The sequence below is a fragment of the Hibiscus syriacus genome, unplaced genomic scaffold (genome assembly GCF_006381635.1).
Source record: "Hibiscus syriacus cultivar Baekdansim isolate YM2019G1 unplaced genomic scaffold, ASM638163v2 tig00117048_pilon, whole genome shotgun sequence".
Classification (NCBI taxonomy): domain Eukaryota; kingdom Viridiplantae; phylum Streptophyta; class Magnoliopsida; order Malvales; family Malvaceae; genus Hibiscus; species Hibiscus syriacus.
This window is the reverse complement of record NW_024063538.1, coordinates 1422328-1435014: the sequence shown is the minus strand read 5'-3', so window position 1 is coordinate 1435014 and position 12687 is coordinate 1422328. Positions and strand designations below refer to the sequence as shown.

The 12687-nt window shown below is 36.1% G+C and overlaps 1 protein-coding gene across 1 annotated transcript; it reads left to right on the top strand.

Moving 5' to 3' along the window:
• Nucleotides 1-2211: 2211 nt before the first annotated feature.
• On the top strand, nt 2212-12607 carry LOC120197756 (cleavage and polyadenylation specificity factor subunit 3-II-like). Its single transcript, XM_039199168.1, is given in 15 exon segments — nt 2212-2324; nt 2425-2602; nt 2701-2773; nt 2878-2992; nt 3785-3858; nt 4288-4424; nt 4521-4584; nt 5184-5249; nt 5663-5732; nt 5915-5943; nt 5945-6020; nt 6536-6677; nt 11456-11552; nt 11700-12054; nt 12057-12607. Coding segments are annotated over 15 exon segments (1935 nt in total). The 5' UTR covers nt 2212-2299; the 3' UTR covers nt 12491-12607.
• The last annotated feature ends 80 nt before the right edge of the window (nt 12608-12687 follow it).

Genomic DNA, 12687 nt, shown 5'->3' with positions numbered 1-12687 from the left:
GGGAAGGGTACGGTACTAAAGGTCCTCGGACTTTCAGGCAGTTTTTCTTTTAGGCAGTTATTCACCGTTAGATCTCACCAATACAGACCCCTATAATTTTCGTTACCGAGATATCTTTTTTTCATTGTTTCAAGGGATTTTTTGGGCAATCTGCTCCCATACTACAAACAGTTAAATTTAAACTAAACATTATCGCTCTTTTTTCTTTCCTCGTGGGCAAGAAGCACACCAGTAGTGTGTGTTACATGATTCTACTGTGTTTTTTGCACTTGACAAGGTGGACAGTTGACCGGAAGAGAACTTCGATTCGCCCGACCAGTAGGCGGGCGACGTGCTTATCTTGTTTGATAATATTACAGAGTGAGTAGCTTTGGGCAGTTGTGTGACAACACTACAGAGAAAGCGACACTTTTGTTTAACATGCTATTGTCTTAATGCCCTTATGAGGTAGTGATGAGTTTCACGCACTCTAAGCACGACCCACATGCGATAATGAAGATTGGCTGAAATCTTATCGGTACCACCCACCATACCCTACCACCTATAAGCGGTTGTCAGTCCTACAGCCGCCCGAAAAGAAACTGTAGTGATCTTGAATAGGAATCCTACAGCGATAAAAAGAATCCCCATAAAAATACCACTAGATCGAGCACCAGTGATTTCATATCCAGTCAAAATCTTGGTTAATTGATCGAAGTGGGTAGCTCCAGTCGACCCATAGATCATGGAACAAATAGGGTGGGTAGGCCCAACCACCACATTACACGTATAGACGCGAACCCCATCGTTATCGTACATGCGACTCTCACTGCATACGACTCACACAAAGACTCCTAAATCCATTTCGAGTCTTTTCTTCCATCCCTCCTCTCTAATCCTCAATCAAACTTATGTTCCCTAGGCGCTATTAAATGGGGGGTTTTCCTTCGCCTATCATATGTATCGACTTGGCTTCGTCTAGAATCAACGAGGCATTTTGGCAGGCGCGTGCATGTAAAAAGTTCGACCATTACATAAGCTAAAGGACTACAACTAAAAGCCAAGTCGAAAGCGACTCACTTCTATTCTCGTTTGGATTGGATATAGATGGGGAATCCATAAATCGTAGTAGTTCACCAACCTCTCTAACTAACATACGATACAATTTTACTTCACGACACACCCTAAAAAAGAAAGAGCTTCGCTCGGTGGGCTTTCCTATGTTGACGAATGCCTCATTTCTCTTCTCTAAAGTCTACAACAAACAAGTGGGAGAGGGAAGATTCGAACCTACTTAGAAAACTTCAACAGATTTATAGTCTGTCGCTTTTGACCACTCGACCACTCTCCCTTTCCTGGGCCGAGCCCCCCTCAATGGGTTCTAAGAATGAGGGCGACGCCCTTAATCAATCAAAAATCTTATTGATTTGATTGAAGGGAATTAAAACATACGGTTTTTATATAAATGATTTCATCTTAAAATTAATAAATTTATAGAATATAATTATTTGAGAATATTGTGATAATATATACAACGCCAATTAATAAAAAAGACTAAATTTAATAATCAACGTGGATCAAAATGATGAACTAATAAAAAATTTAAAAATTTCATGTACATTTAAACTTATTTTTTAATTGTAGGATAATAAATTAATTTTTTAATATTTATACATTTTCTTCATTTAATATTAATTTTGTATAATCAAACAAATATAATTATTTATAATTATAAATTATATTAATTTCATCTAGTCTACCATTATAAAATTAAATTTCAATAGTCATTATTAACCTCAAAACACAACTATAATCAAATTCCTCTCTCAACAACACAACACTTAAATTGTAATTTTATCACAACTTAATTGAGATTTGGCATAACCCTATCATCACCCCACTTAATTATCCCATTTAACATAACCTTATAACACGATTAACCAATTTCGATTTTTTTTTTAAATCTTAAACTTTAAAAGAAATTTAGAACAATTTAAACTTTAATCATAAATCATAAACAATAAAATTCTTCACACATAATTGATTCTTTATCAACTTGAACCAACATCCATGATCCCAAAAATCCAATGTAAAAATCACAACCAACAAAACCCATAAATCCAACTCAACCAAATCATAAAGAGAACAATAAGAGATAAATAAAAAAGAAAACACACAAAAAGATTTAATAGTAATTTAAACATAGTAGAGGGACTAAAACCATAGTTTATACCTTAAATAAATACATTGATAATCACGGGGAAGCGCGCCAACCAAGTAGTTCTCAATTCTTTGAAGTTGAACTCGATTAGCTCCGATCATGGCGATCGACTGCCTCGTCCTTGGTAACTTCTAAACACTACCCACGGTTTATTTCCCCATTTCATGAATTTCCAAGATTTTTTTTAGTCTTTTCACAAAATAATCGACGATTTTAATTTTCAGGGGCAGGCCAAGAAGTTGGGAAAAGCTGCGTGGTGGTGTCGATAAATGGCAAGAGAATCATGTTCGACTGTGGGATGCACATGGGATACACTGATTCTCGTCGCTACCCAAATTTCTCTCTCATTTCAAAAACCGGAGATTTTGATAATGCTCTCACTTGTGTCATTGTTACTCACTTGTATTCTTTCATTCACTCAATTGATTTACTTTTTCTTTGGTTCTTTCAGTCGATATAATTTATTGGTTTGAATTTTTGACAAACTTTTTTTTTTGCAGTCACTTGGATCATATTGGAGCGCTTCCTTATTTCACTGAAGTTTGCGGGTACAAGGGTCCAATTTACATGACTGTAACTTCTCTTCCTCTATGTATTTGATAAAATGTCCCACTTGGGGTATGACTGTTTTTATTCTTTTGGTTTTACTTTTTTGATGTTAATTCTGGTATTGGCAGTATCCGACAAAAGCATTGGCCCCTTTGATGTTGGAGGACTACAGAAAGAATATGGACAGAAGGGTTGAGGACGAACAATTTACTGCGGACCATATTGCAGAATGCATGAAAAAGGGTACTTGGATCTCTATTTGAACATTTTTTTCAGATGCTTCAGTGCTTAAAAAAGTATTGTTATTATGAGTAGTTTTATGTGCATATGATGGGTTGACTTGTCTATCTGGTTCATCAGGTAGCAATTCAGAATTGTCTAAGAGTGCCACTTTCCTTCCAATATGTTTTCAAAGTTGTGTCATTAGCTGTGATAGGAATCATTTGCACAACCCTGCTATTTTTGGAGTATGGTTCAGGCTAAATATTTCTTATGATCTAAAGTGGACATGGAACCCCATTCATAATTTTATGTTCTTCAATCTTCCTGGAAATCATTTTATCAAGGATATATCAAGATGATATCGCATGCTGTACCTGGTATCAAGCTGCAACTAAAGATTAACTATTGAGAAAATGCACTCAAGCATTAGATCAGTTTTATTTTTTTGGACATTGGGGTTCACCTTGAGTAGCATCACATTATTGATCTCTGATCATTATTAGCTTCCTGTATTTAAATGCTCTAATAGTAGAATTGAAAAGTGGTCAACTTGAACTTTATCAAATGTATCATTTGATTTGAAACAAACTTTAAGTTTCACTATTTAAAATTTAAATCATGAAACTTTTATTGACTAGCTAGTGGAATAGGATTGTTGTAAAGATTTCCTTAATATATATGATCTAGTTTCCTTACATATTCACAAGTATATTTTTATGCAAGACCAGCCTACTGGTTTTAATTACTTGCTTGAATTGTACTGTCTGAAGTTGTCATTTTTATTTTTTATTCTGATTCGACTCCTTATTTCAGTTATACCTGTGGATTTGAAGCAGACTGTGCAGGTTGATAAAGGTCTTCAAATCCGTGCCTACTATGCAGGACATGTAAGCATTTTAAATTCAGTTCTAAAGCATGATTTTTATTAGCCTTTTTTTATATTTGTAGTGCCTATACATTTTAATCCATTGGTATAAGAACGATGCACATTTATCATTGCAGATTTGCCAAGTATGTCTGCTAAATTTTATCTTTTCTGATAGAGCTACCTAACTTTTAGGTCTTAAGAGGGCTATCGAGGAATTGATTGAATAATGTTGGACCACTGTTTGAGTTTAAATCATTGAGTGCTTTAGCTATATTGTAGCCTATTAGGCTGAAATATGAATTGCACAGCAGTAATAGTTCTTTTCATTTCTAAAATATTAATTTTCTTTCTAAGTCTTCCTCCTTTTTTAAAGTTCTTCACCATTCTTTACTGAGAATGCTTTCAATAATTTCTATCCAAGTGGTTAATTTTCTTTGTTCGTTGCAAGGTCATTGGGGCAGCAATGTTTTATGCAAAGGTGGGAGATGCTGCTATGGTGTACACAGGAGACTATAATATGACGCCAGATAGACATCTCGGGGCAGCTCAAATTGATAGACTACAGTTGGACCTTCTTATAACAGAGTATACAAATATAATATTGTTCTTTGGTTTCATTAATAAGTAAAGTTTGGTTAGTAGTGCTTGATAAAAATTTTCCTAATATTTTTCCCATAACAGGTCAACTTACGCAACAACCATACGTGATTCAAGATATGGGCGAGAGAGGGAGTTCCTTAAAGCTGTATGTATATACTACTTTCACAATTTGCTCTTGCACATTGTGACTGTTTACTTGCTCTTTAGATCGCTAAAGTTAGAGTATCTGTTCCACATGCAGTTGGTTTCTCTGTGTTATCCTCTATGTTATTTTGATAGTATTTTCTTATTTTATTTTAATTGTTCCTTTTTGAGGGAACACCGGGTGGGGACAGGAAGTTATTACAGTTGTGAATACAGTGGTATTAGTCTCCTAAGCACAGAGGATAATAACTAGATAATTGAATGCTCTTAGTCTTAGATGCATAATTACTTGAAGAATGAGCTTAACTGAAGAATTTTGAACTGGAGGTTAGTAGTTGGTCTCCGAAGTACATGGTTAACTTTATTCTAGAAACTTCATTTTTTATCTACTGGAGAGAGAAATGTTGGAAGTATGATGATTTCATTTGACCTGAGCATGTTCTCTGCGGACGTTCCTTATTTTAGTACTTCGAACTTTCATGGATTAATATATTTGGTTCAGGTTTGTGCTTTTTATTTTAAAGTTACACTCTACGGGATTGATTTTCTTCCTTTTTGTTCTATTTATTTTGGGGGTGGGGTGGTTGTGGTACTTTTCAGGTTCATAATTGTGTTGCTGCTGGAGGAAAGGTGCTTATTCCAACATTTGCACTAGGAAGAGCTCAGGTATATATGACGATCTTATATATATTGGGTAGCTATGATTTTTTTGGTATTAAAATGATTTAGTTGGTAGCAAAAGTTTAAACTAGTATGGATTATTGAGGGCATGTTAACCAATAGTTGTTCAAAGTTCCATACTTTTCAGATGACCACTAATCATGAGGGAAACAGGTTAAAAAAATTCACCTCATTGAAATGAATCAATTTTCCTTTTAACACTTCTGTTGATTTATAAAGGAGTCAATAAATCTTAACCAATCTGCATATATTTTAAAATAGTATTTCAAATTCAAGCTGCTTACAGTTATTGGTCATTGTCACCTTTAACAATTATGTTGTTGACTAGTCGTAGATGCTTTCATGCTGTATAACTTGATCCATTGATTAATATCTAGTTCCGTATGATTATATCATAGGAACTATGTATACTATTGGAAGATTACTGGGAACGCATGAATCTAAATGTTCCTATCTACTTCTCAGCAGGTTTGATCCATCTTTTGTGTTTAACTTTTTGCCTCATTGGTTTTTCTTTTTCTTCTTTTTTATTGTCTTATTATTGGAAGTGGAATCTATATGTTCTTGTCAATGTCTTCATTCATAGCTGTATTTAAGTTAATTGATAGATAACGAATTTCTGCTGATGAGTCGGATTTATCGCGTTTCAGGTTTGACCATCCAAGCCAATATGTATTATAAAAATGCTTATTAACTGGACGAGCCAGAAGATCAAGGAGACATATGCCACACATAATGCATTTGAATTTAAAAGTGGTACAAATCTTGCTGAGATAATGATTAATGAGTCATACCAGTTTACTTATTTCCTTGTTCCTGCCATTGCCAAGTTTCTTCTTTTGAGAAATTAATGATGTTGAAATAGGAAGTACTAATAGGAAACTACAGCCAAACCCTAACATAAACACCAAAGGCTTAATATACCTTTTAATGTCCTAAAGCTTAAATAACCTAAAATTTCCTATATATGTATGTAATTTATTCATGCATGTAAATAAACTCTTGAATTGAAGAGGCAGAATGTGAGAACTTGAAGGTGTTAAAAATTAGTTCCCTTTGGTATAGAAGAATTGCATAAAGCAGGGAAATTAAAAGTTGCATGAGCTATATCTTTGTAACACATTTTTCTTTTTACTGTTGTTTTAAGGTTATAAATTATCACCGAAAAATGAAGTGGTATAGCGACTTGCATGAATATAATAGGGTTAACATTTAGGAAGGAAAAAATATATTTTTATACTAGTATTTCATCTGCTACTCTTTTGTTGCAGTTCGGAATTTTGACCGTTCTTTGATAAATGCTCCTGGACCTTGCGTTCTCTTTGCTACACCTGGTATGATTGTTGGCGGATTTTCACTTGAGGTTTTTATGCAATGGGCGCCTTCGGAAAACAATCTCGTGACATTGCCAGGGTATGGCTTTCTTGTACATCATCAAGCTTACATCATAATGCTAGTATTGGTACTTATATAACATGGAACATAAGGGGGAAAAAAAGAAAAAACTATCGTGTCAATTTTAAAAGTTTGGATATCACATTCAAGCACAGAAACCCATTTAATGAGAATAATAATCTTACGTCTATTATGTTGTGTGTGTGTTACGAAATAAATCGAGTACAAATAATTTCCCTATAACCAGATTAGTGAGAATGCGAAATAAAAGCGGAAAAATAATACCCGAAATTGATAACGGAGTTCAGCCAATTGTGCTTACGTCTCTGGACTACTGCAGATCTTTTATTAAGAGAGAAAATTTACAGGTGTTTACAAAACACTCACTACTCACAAGAAAGCTCTCTAGTATTGGGAGAAAGAAAATGATTTGGGATAGTTTTGAAGCTAAATGAGCTATGGTATTTATAGTTGAAACTTAAGGACTTAATCTTGTAAATACTCTAAAGCCTAGGGATTAATTGTGATTATCCTATTATTATTTTTCAACAAATATCTACCAAACTTTGAAAAACTATTTTTCAAAGAAACATTTACCAAACTTTGAAAACCATTTTCAAAGAAACATTTACCAAACTTTGGAAACCAATTTTTCAAAGTTGGTTGCCAAACTTGAAAATCATTTTTAACAATACTTTTAACAATCTCCCACTTGAAGACTGATTTTAATCTGTCTTCACACATCGATCAATGCAATAGGATTTCTGGTCTTATTAGTCTAGCATGCCAACTGAAGCTGAACACAACTTCAGTTTGTCCGTGGTTACCGTCTTTGTCAACATGTCTGCCAGATTTTGAGCTCCACTAATCTTTTCAAGTTTCAAAATCCCATCTTCCAGAAGACCGAACATATGATATCGCAATTATATGCTTCGTTCTGGAATGAAAAGATGGATTCTTTGCTAGATGGATAGCACTTTGACTGTCCCAATACAAGACATTGTTTTCTTGTTTCTTGTCTAACTCTTCCAAGAAACTTTGGACCCAAACCATCTCCTTGCTGGCTTTCGTAACAACGACATATTCTGCTTCAGTTGTGGAGAGAGCAACTATCTTCTATAGTTGAGAAACCCAACTCACTACAGTATCTCCTAGAGTATAGACATACCCTGTAGTTCTCCTTCTGATGTCAACATTTCCAGCTAAGTCAGCATCTACATAGCCTGTCAGTATCGTATCTCCACCTTTGAAACAAAGTGCTTTGTTTGTAGTACCGCGCAGATATCTGAGGATCCATATGACTGCTTCCCAGTGTACCTTGCCTGGATTATTCATGTACCTGCTAACAGCTCCCACTGCATGAGCAATATCTGGTCTGGTACAAACCATGGCATACATTAGACTTCCAATTGCCGAGGCATACGGCACCTTCACCATGTGTGCACGTTCTTCCTCCGCCTTTGGTGACCATTCTTTGGAGAGTCTAAAATGAACTCCTAAAGGTGTACTTACTGGTTTAGCATCTTGCATGTGAACCTGGAGTACTTTGTTGATGTACTCAGCCTGTGATAACATCAAAGTCCCCGCTTTGTGTCTCTCTTAATCCTCATCCCAAGAATCTGCTTTGCAGCGCCCAGATCCTTCATAGCAAACTGCTTCGACAATTTTTGCTTCAAGTTTATAACCTCTTGCATGTCTGAGCCTGCAATGAGCATATTATCAACGTACAACAATAAAATAATGAAGCTATTGTCGAATCTCTTGATGTAGCAAAAATGATCTGCTTGGCATCTGGTAAAATCATTGCTACTCATGAACCTATCGAACTTCTTGTACCACTGTCTAGGAGTTTGTTTTAAACCATACAAGCTCTTCTTCAACCTGCATACCAGGTTTTTCTTGCCTGTCTCTATGAAGCCTTCTGGCTGTCTCATATAGATTTCTTCCTTCAAATCACCATGAAGGAAAGCTGTCTTTACATCTAACTGCTCAAGATGTAAATTTTCTACAGTTACAATTTTCAACACCAATCTGATTGTAGACAGTTTTTACAACTGGAGAGAAAATTTCATTGTAGTCAATACTTTCCTTTTACTGAAAACCTTTGACAACCAATCTTGCTTTGTAGCGTTTTCTCCCATAGTGCTCTTCCTTGATCCTGTAAATACACTTGTTGTGGAGCGTTTTCTTGCTTAGTGGTAATTCAGCTAATTCCCACGTCTGATTTGACATAAGCGAGTCTATCTCATCTTTCATGGAAGACTCTCACTTGACTGAATCCTCCACCTGCATTGCTTCATCATAGCACTCTGGTTCACCATTATCAGTCAGCAACAAGTATTGCAAAGAAGGAGAATAACGTTGGGTTGGTTTAGGAATTCTGGAGGAACGTCTTAGTTCCGGTGTGCCTGATTCTTCTTGAACTGCTTCAGGACTGATCTGAACATCATTTCCAGAAATCTCCTCGAACTCAGCAAATTCCTTTGTTTCAGCTTTGGTATTGGAGCTGCTTGATTCTACAGTTGACATGTCTTTGTACATCACATTCTCATTGAAAATGACATCTCTGTTTCTGATGATCTTCCGATTTTCATAGTCCCAAAACCGGTAGCCGAACTCATCACCACCATAACCAAAAAAGACACATTTGTTGGATTTGGCATTAAGTTTACTTCTTTCAGCAGAGTTTATGTGTACATAAGAAATACAACCAAACACTCTTAAGTGTGAAAGGTTTATTTCTTTCTTGCTCCAAACTTCCTCTGGTATACTGCCATTCAAAGGAACCGAGGGCCCACGGTTGATCAAGTAAGCTGCAATGTTGATAGCTTCAACCTATAGAAGTTTGGGCAATCCGGCATGTATCCTCATGCTTCTGGCACGTTTATTCAGATTTCTGTTCATGCGCTCTGCTACGCCATTTTGCTGCGGTGTCATGGGAACTGTTGTCTCCATCTTGATCCTATTGTTTTGCGCAGAAATCTCTGAATCTACGATTTCTGTATTCTCCTCCATTGTCAGACCTCAACCGCTTGACTTTAAGACCAGTTTCATTTTTCACTATGGCATTCCATTTTCTGAAGGTATCAAAGACTTCTGATTTCCTTCTTCAGAAAATAAACCCACATTCCTTGTAGAATCATCGATGAAGGTGACATAATATAGTGAGACTGCAAGATATGGAACTGGAGATGGTCCCCATACATCAATATGAACAAACTCTAACTTTTCAGCCTTGGGTGTCTTACCAATCTTTGCAAAGCTGACTTTCTTTTATTTGCCAAAGATGCAATCCTCGCATAGTTCGACATCTAGATTCTTTAGATCCGACAGCTTTCCTTTTGACAAAAGTGTCTTCATCCCTTTCTCGCTCATGTGACCAAGCCTTTGCTGCCATATGTTTGATTTTCCATCAGCATCTGCGGCTGTAATGATATTCTCTAAATTTGAGGTTACATAGAGAGTAGTAGTTTTCTTACCACGAGCAATGACAAGTGCTCCTTTGGTAATCTTCCATTCACAGCCTGAAAAGGTTGTGCTATATCCTTCTCCATCAAGTTGTCCAACAGAAATCAGATTTCTTTTGAGGCTAAGAATATGTCTCACTCCTTTCAGCGTCCAGGTGGTCTGGTTTGACAACTTTAGTCGGACGTCTCCTTTTCCGACGATCTTCAAGGTTTCATCATCGATAAGGGATTGTGTTGAGTTCATTTAAGTGTTGTGCCATCGATGCGCCTTCCGTTATCCGCAAATTGAATAATCGCCTCATCAAGTGCACTTTGTTTGAGGCTGATGGTTTCTCATACATACTGGAGAGAGCGGCCATAAGACCCGCCGTGGTCTTTTCCTTTGCTATGTTGAAAGCAACATTGCGGGATAACGTCAGTCGGATAACTCCGAGGGCTTGTCTGTCGAGAAGAGCAAAGTCTTCATTCTTCATGCCCTCTGGTTGTTTTCCTGAGAGAGATTGATATAGATTTTTCTGGTACATAAAATCTTCAATCTGAAATCTTCCAAAAGTCAAAGTTCGCACCATCGAACTTTTCAATTTTCACATTTCCTTCGTCTGCAGCAATCGCTCTCACTCGAATCTGGTTTCGTTTGGATCGTTTCTGACAATTCTTGCGAACCACCGTGTATTAGAACACCTCATTCGACAAGCTCGTATCGCCAACAAAAATTTTACTATTCACGTGAATAGTAATGAATAGTAACCTCGCAAAAAATGATAAAATTCACAACCAAAAGCTCTGATACCAGTTATAAAATAAACCGAGTACAAGTAATTTTGCTATAACCAGATTAGTTAGAATGCGAAATAAAAGCGAAAAAATAATACCCGAAATTGATAACGGAGTTCAGCCAATTGTGCTTACGTCTCTGGACTACTGCAGATCTTTTACTAAGAGAGAAAATTTTCAGGTGTTTACAAAACACTCACTACTCACAAGAAAGCTCTCTAGTATTAGGAGAAAGAAAATGATTTAGGATAGTTTTGAAGCTAAATGAGCTAGGGTATTTATAGTTGAAACTTAAGGACTTAATCTTGTAAATACCCTAAAGCCTAGGGATTAATTATGATTATCCCATTATCATTTTTCAACAAACATCTACCAAACTTTGAAAAACTATTTTTCAAAGAAACATTTACCAAACTTTAAAAATCATTTTCAAAGAAAAATTTACCAAACTTTAAAAACTAAATTTTCAAAGTTGATTGCCAAACTTGAAAACCATTTTTAACAATACTTTCAACAGTGTGAATTTATATTGCTCTAATTTTTCTCCTTTTATAGGTATTGTGTGGCCGGAACGATAGGCCATAAGTTAATGTCCGGTAAACCAACCAAAATTGATTTGGACAAGGACACCCGAATCGATGTGCGATGCCAGGTTGATGCCCCTTTCCTTAAACATAAAATTATCCCATTTTCATGCTTCAACTTTTCGTTTCATCTTTTTCCAGGTTTTTTCATTTCTGCATTTAAAAAAGGTCATCATATATATGCATTTTAATTCACATTATAATTTGTATTGCAGATTCACCAGCTATCTTTCAGTCCTCATACCGATGCCAAAGGGATTATGGATCTTGTCAAATTTCTCTCACCAAAACACGCTATTCTTGTACATGGTGAGAAACCGAAAATGGCCACTCTTAAAGAAAGGATTCAATCTGAACTTGGGATCCCATGTTATTGTCCGTCAAACAATGAAACGGTGACTGTTCCTTCGACACACTATGTGAAAGCAGACGCATCAGGTACCTTTATCCGGAGTTGCTTGAATCCAAACTTCAAGTTCTCAACATGTAGTTCAGTAGATAAATCTTATTTGGATTCAAACGAACCGAAAGCAGTTTCAAGGCTTTCCGTAAGTGATGATAGAGTTTCCGAAGTATCTTAGTAGTAGGAAAAGGCAAAAAGGCAAAGATTATACACCAGGGTGAGCTTCTGAATACATTCGGAGAAAAAAAGCATGAGATTCAGTTTGCTTATTGTTTCCCGATGCATGCAACCAGAACCGAAGACATCCCATCTGCTTTCGATTTGCTTTGCGATCTTGACAAATGCACTTTGATTACTCGATTATCAACGATACTATCAAATGAACTTTCTGAAGGTAATATCCTAGATTTGGGGGAACAACTTCAAATAGAATCATTCCGTGTATCCGTTTGTTCTTTGGACAATTGCCCTCATAGATTATCCGCTAGTTTTCAGAACGATTCGGAATCGGTTTTCTTTTGTTGCTGTTGGTCAGTGGCTGATGAAAAACTTGCATGGAAAATCATTTCAATCATGAAAGGTGCTACTTTACAAACGACTTGAAGATGTTCTTTAGATTACAGATCGTGATTAGGTAATGAAGTTAAAGCGAGTTTAGGTGTGAGTATCAGATATATGTATCCGTATATACTTGATATTTACGAAAACAATGGAAGAAGTGACACTGAAATTTATTCGCTAGAGGTCATCGAACTATGCTCATTTGATTGTTTTGGTAATTGAACTTTTAATAGTTATAA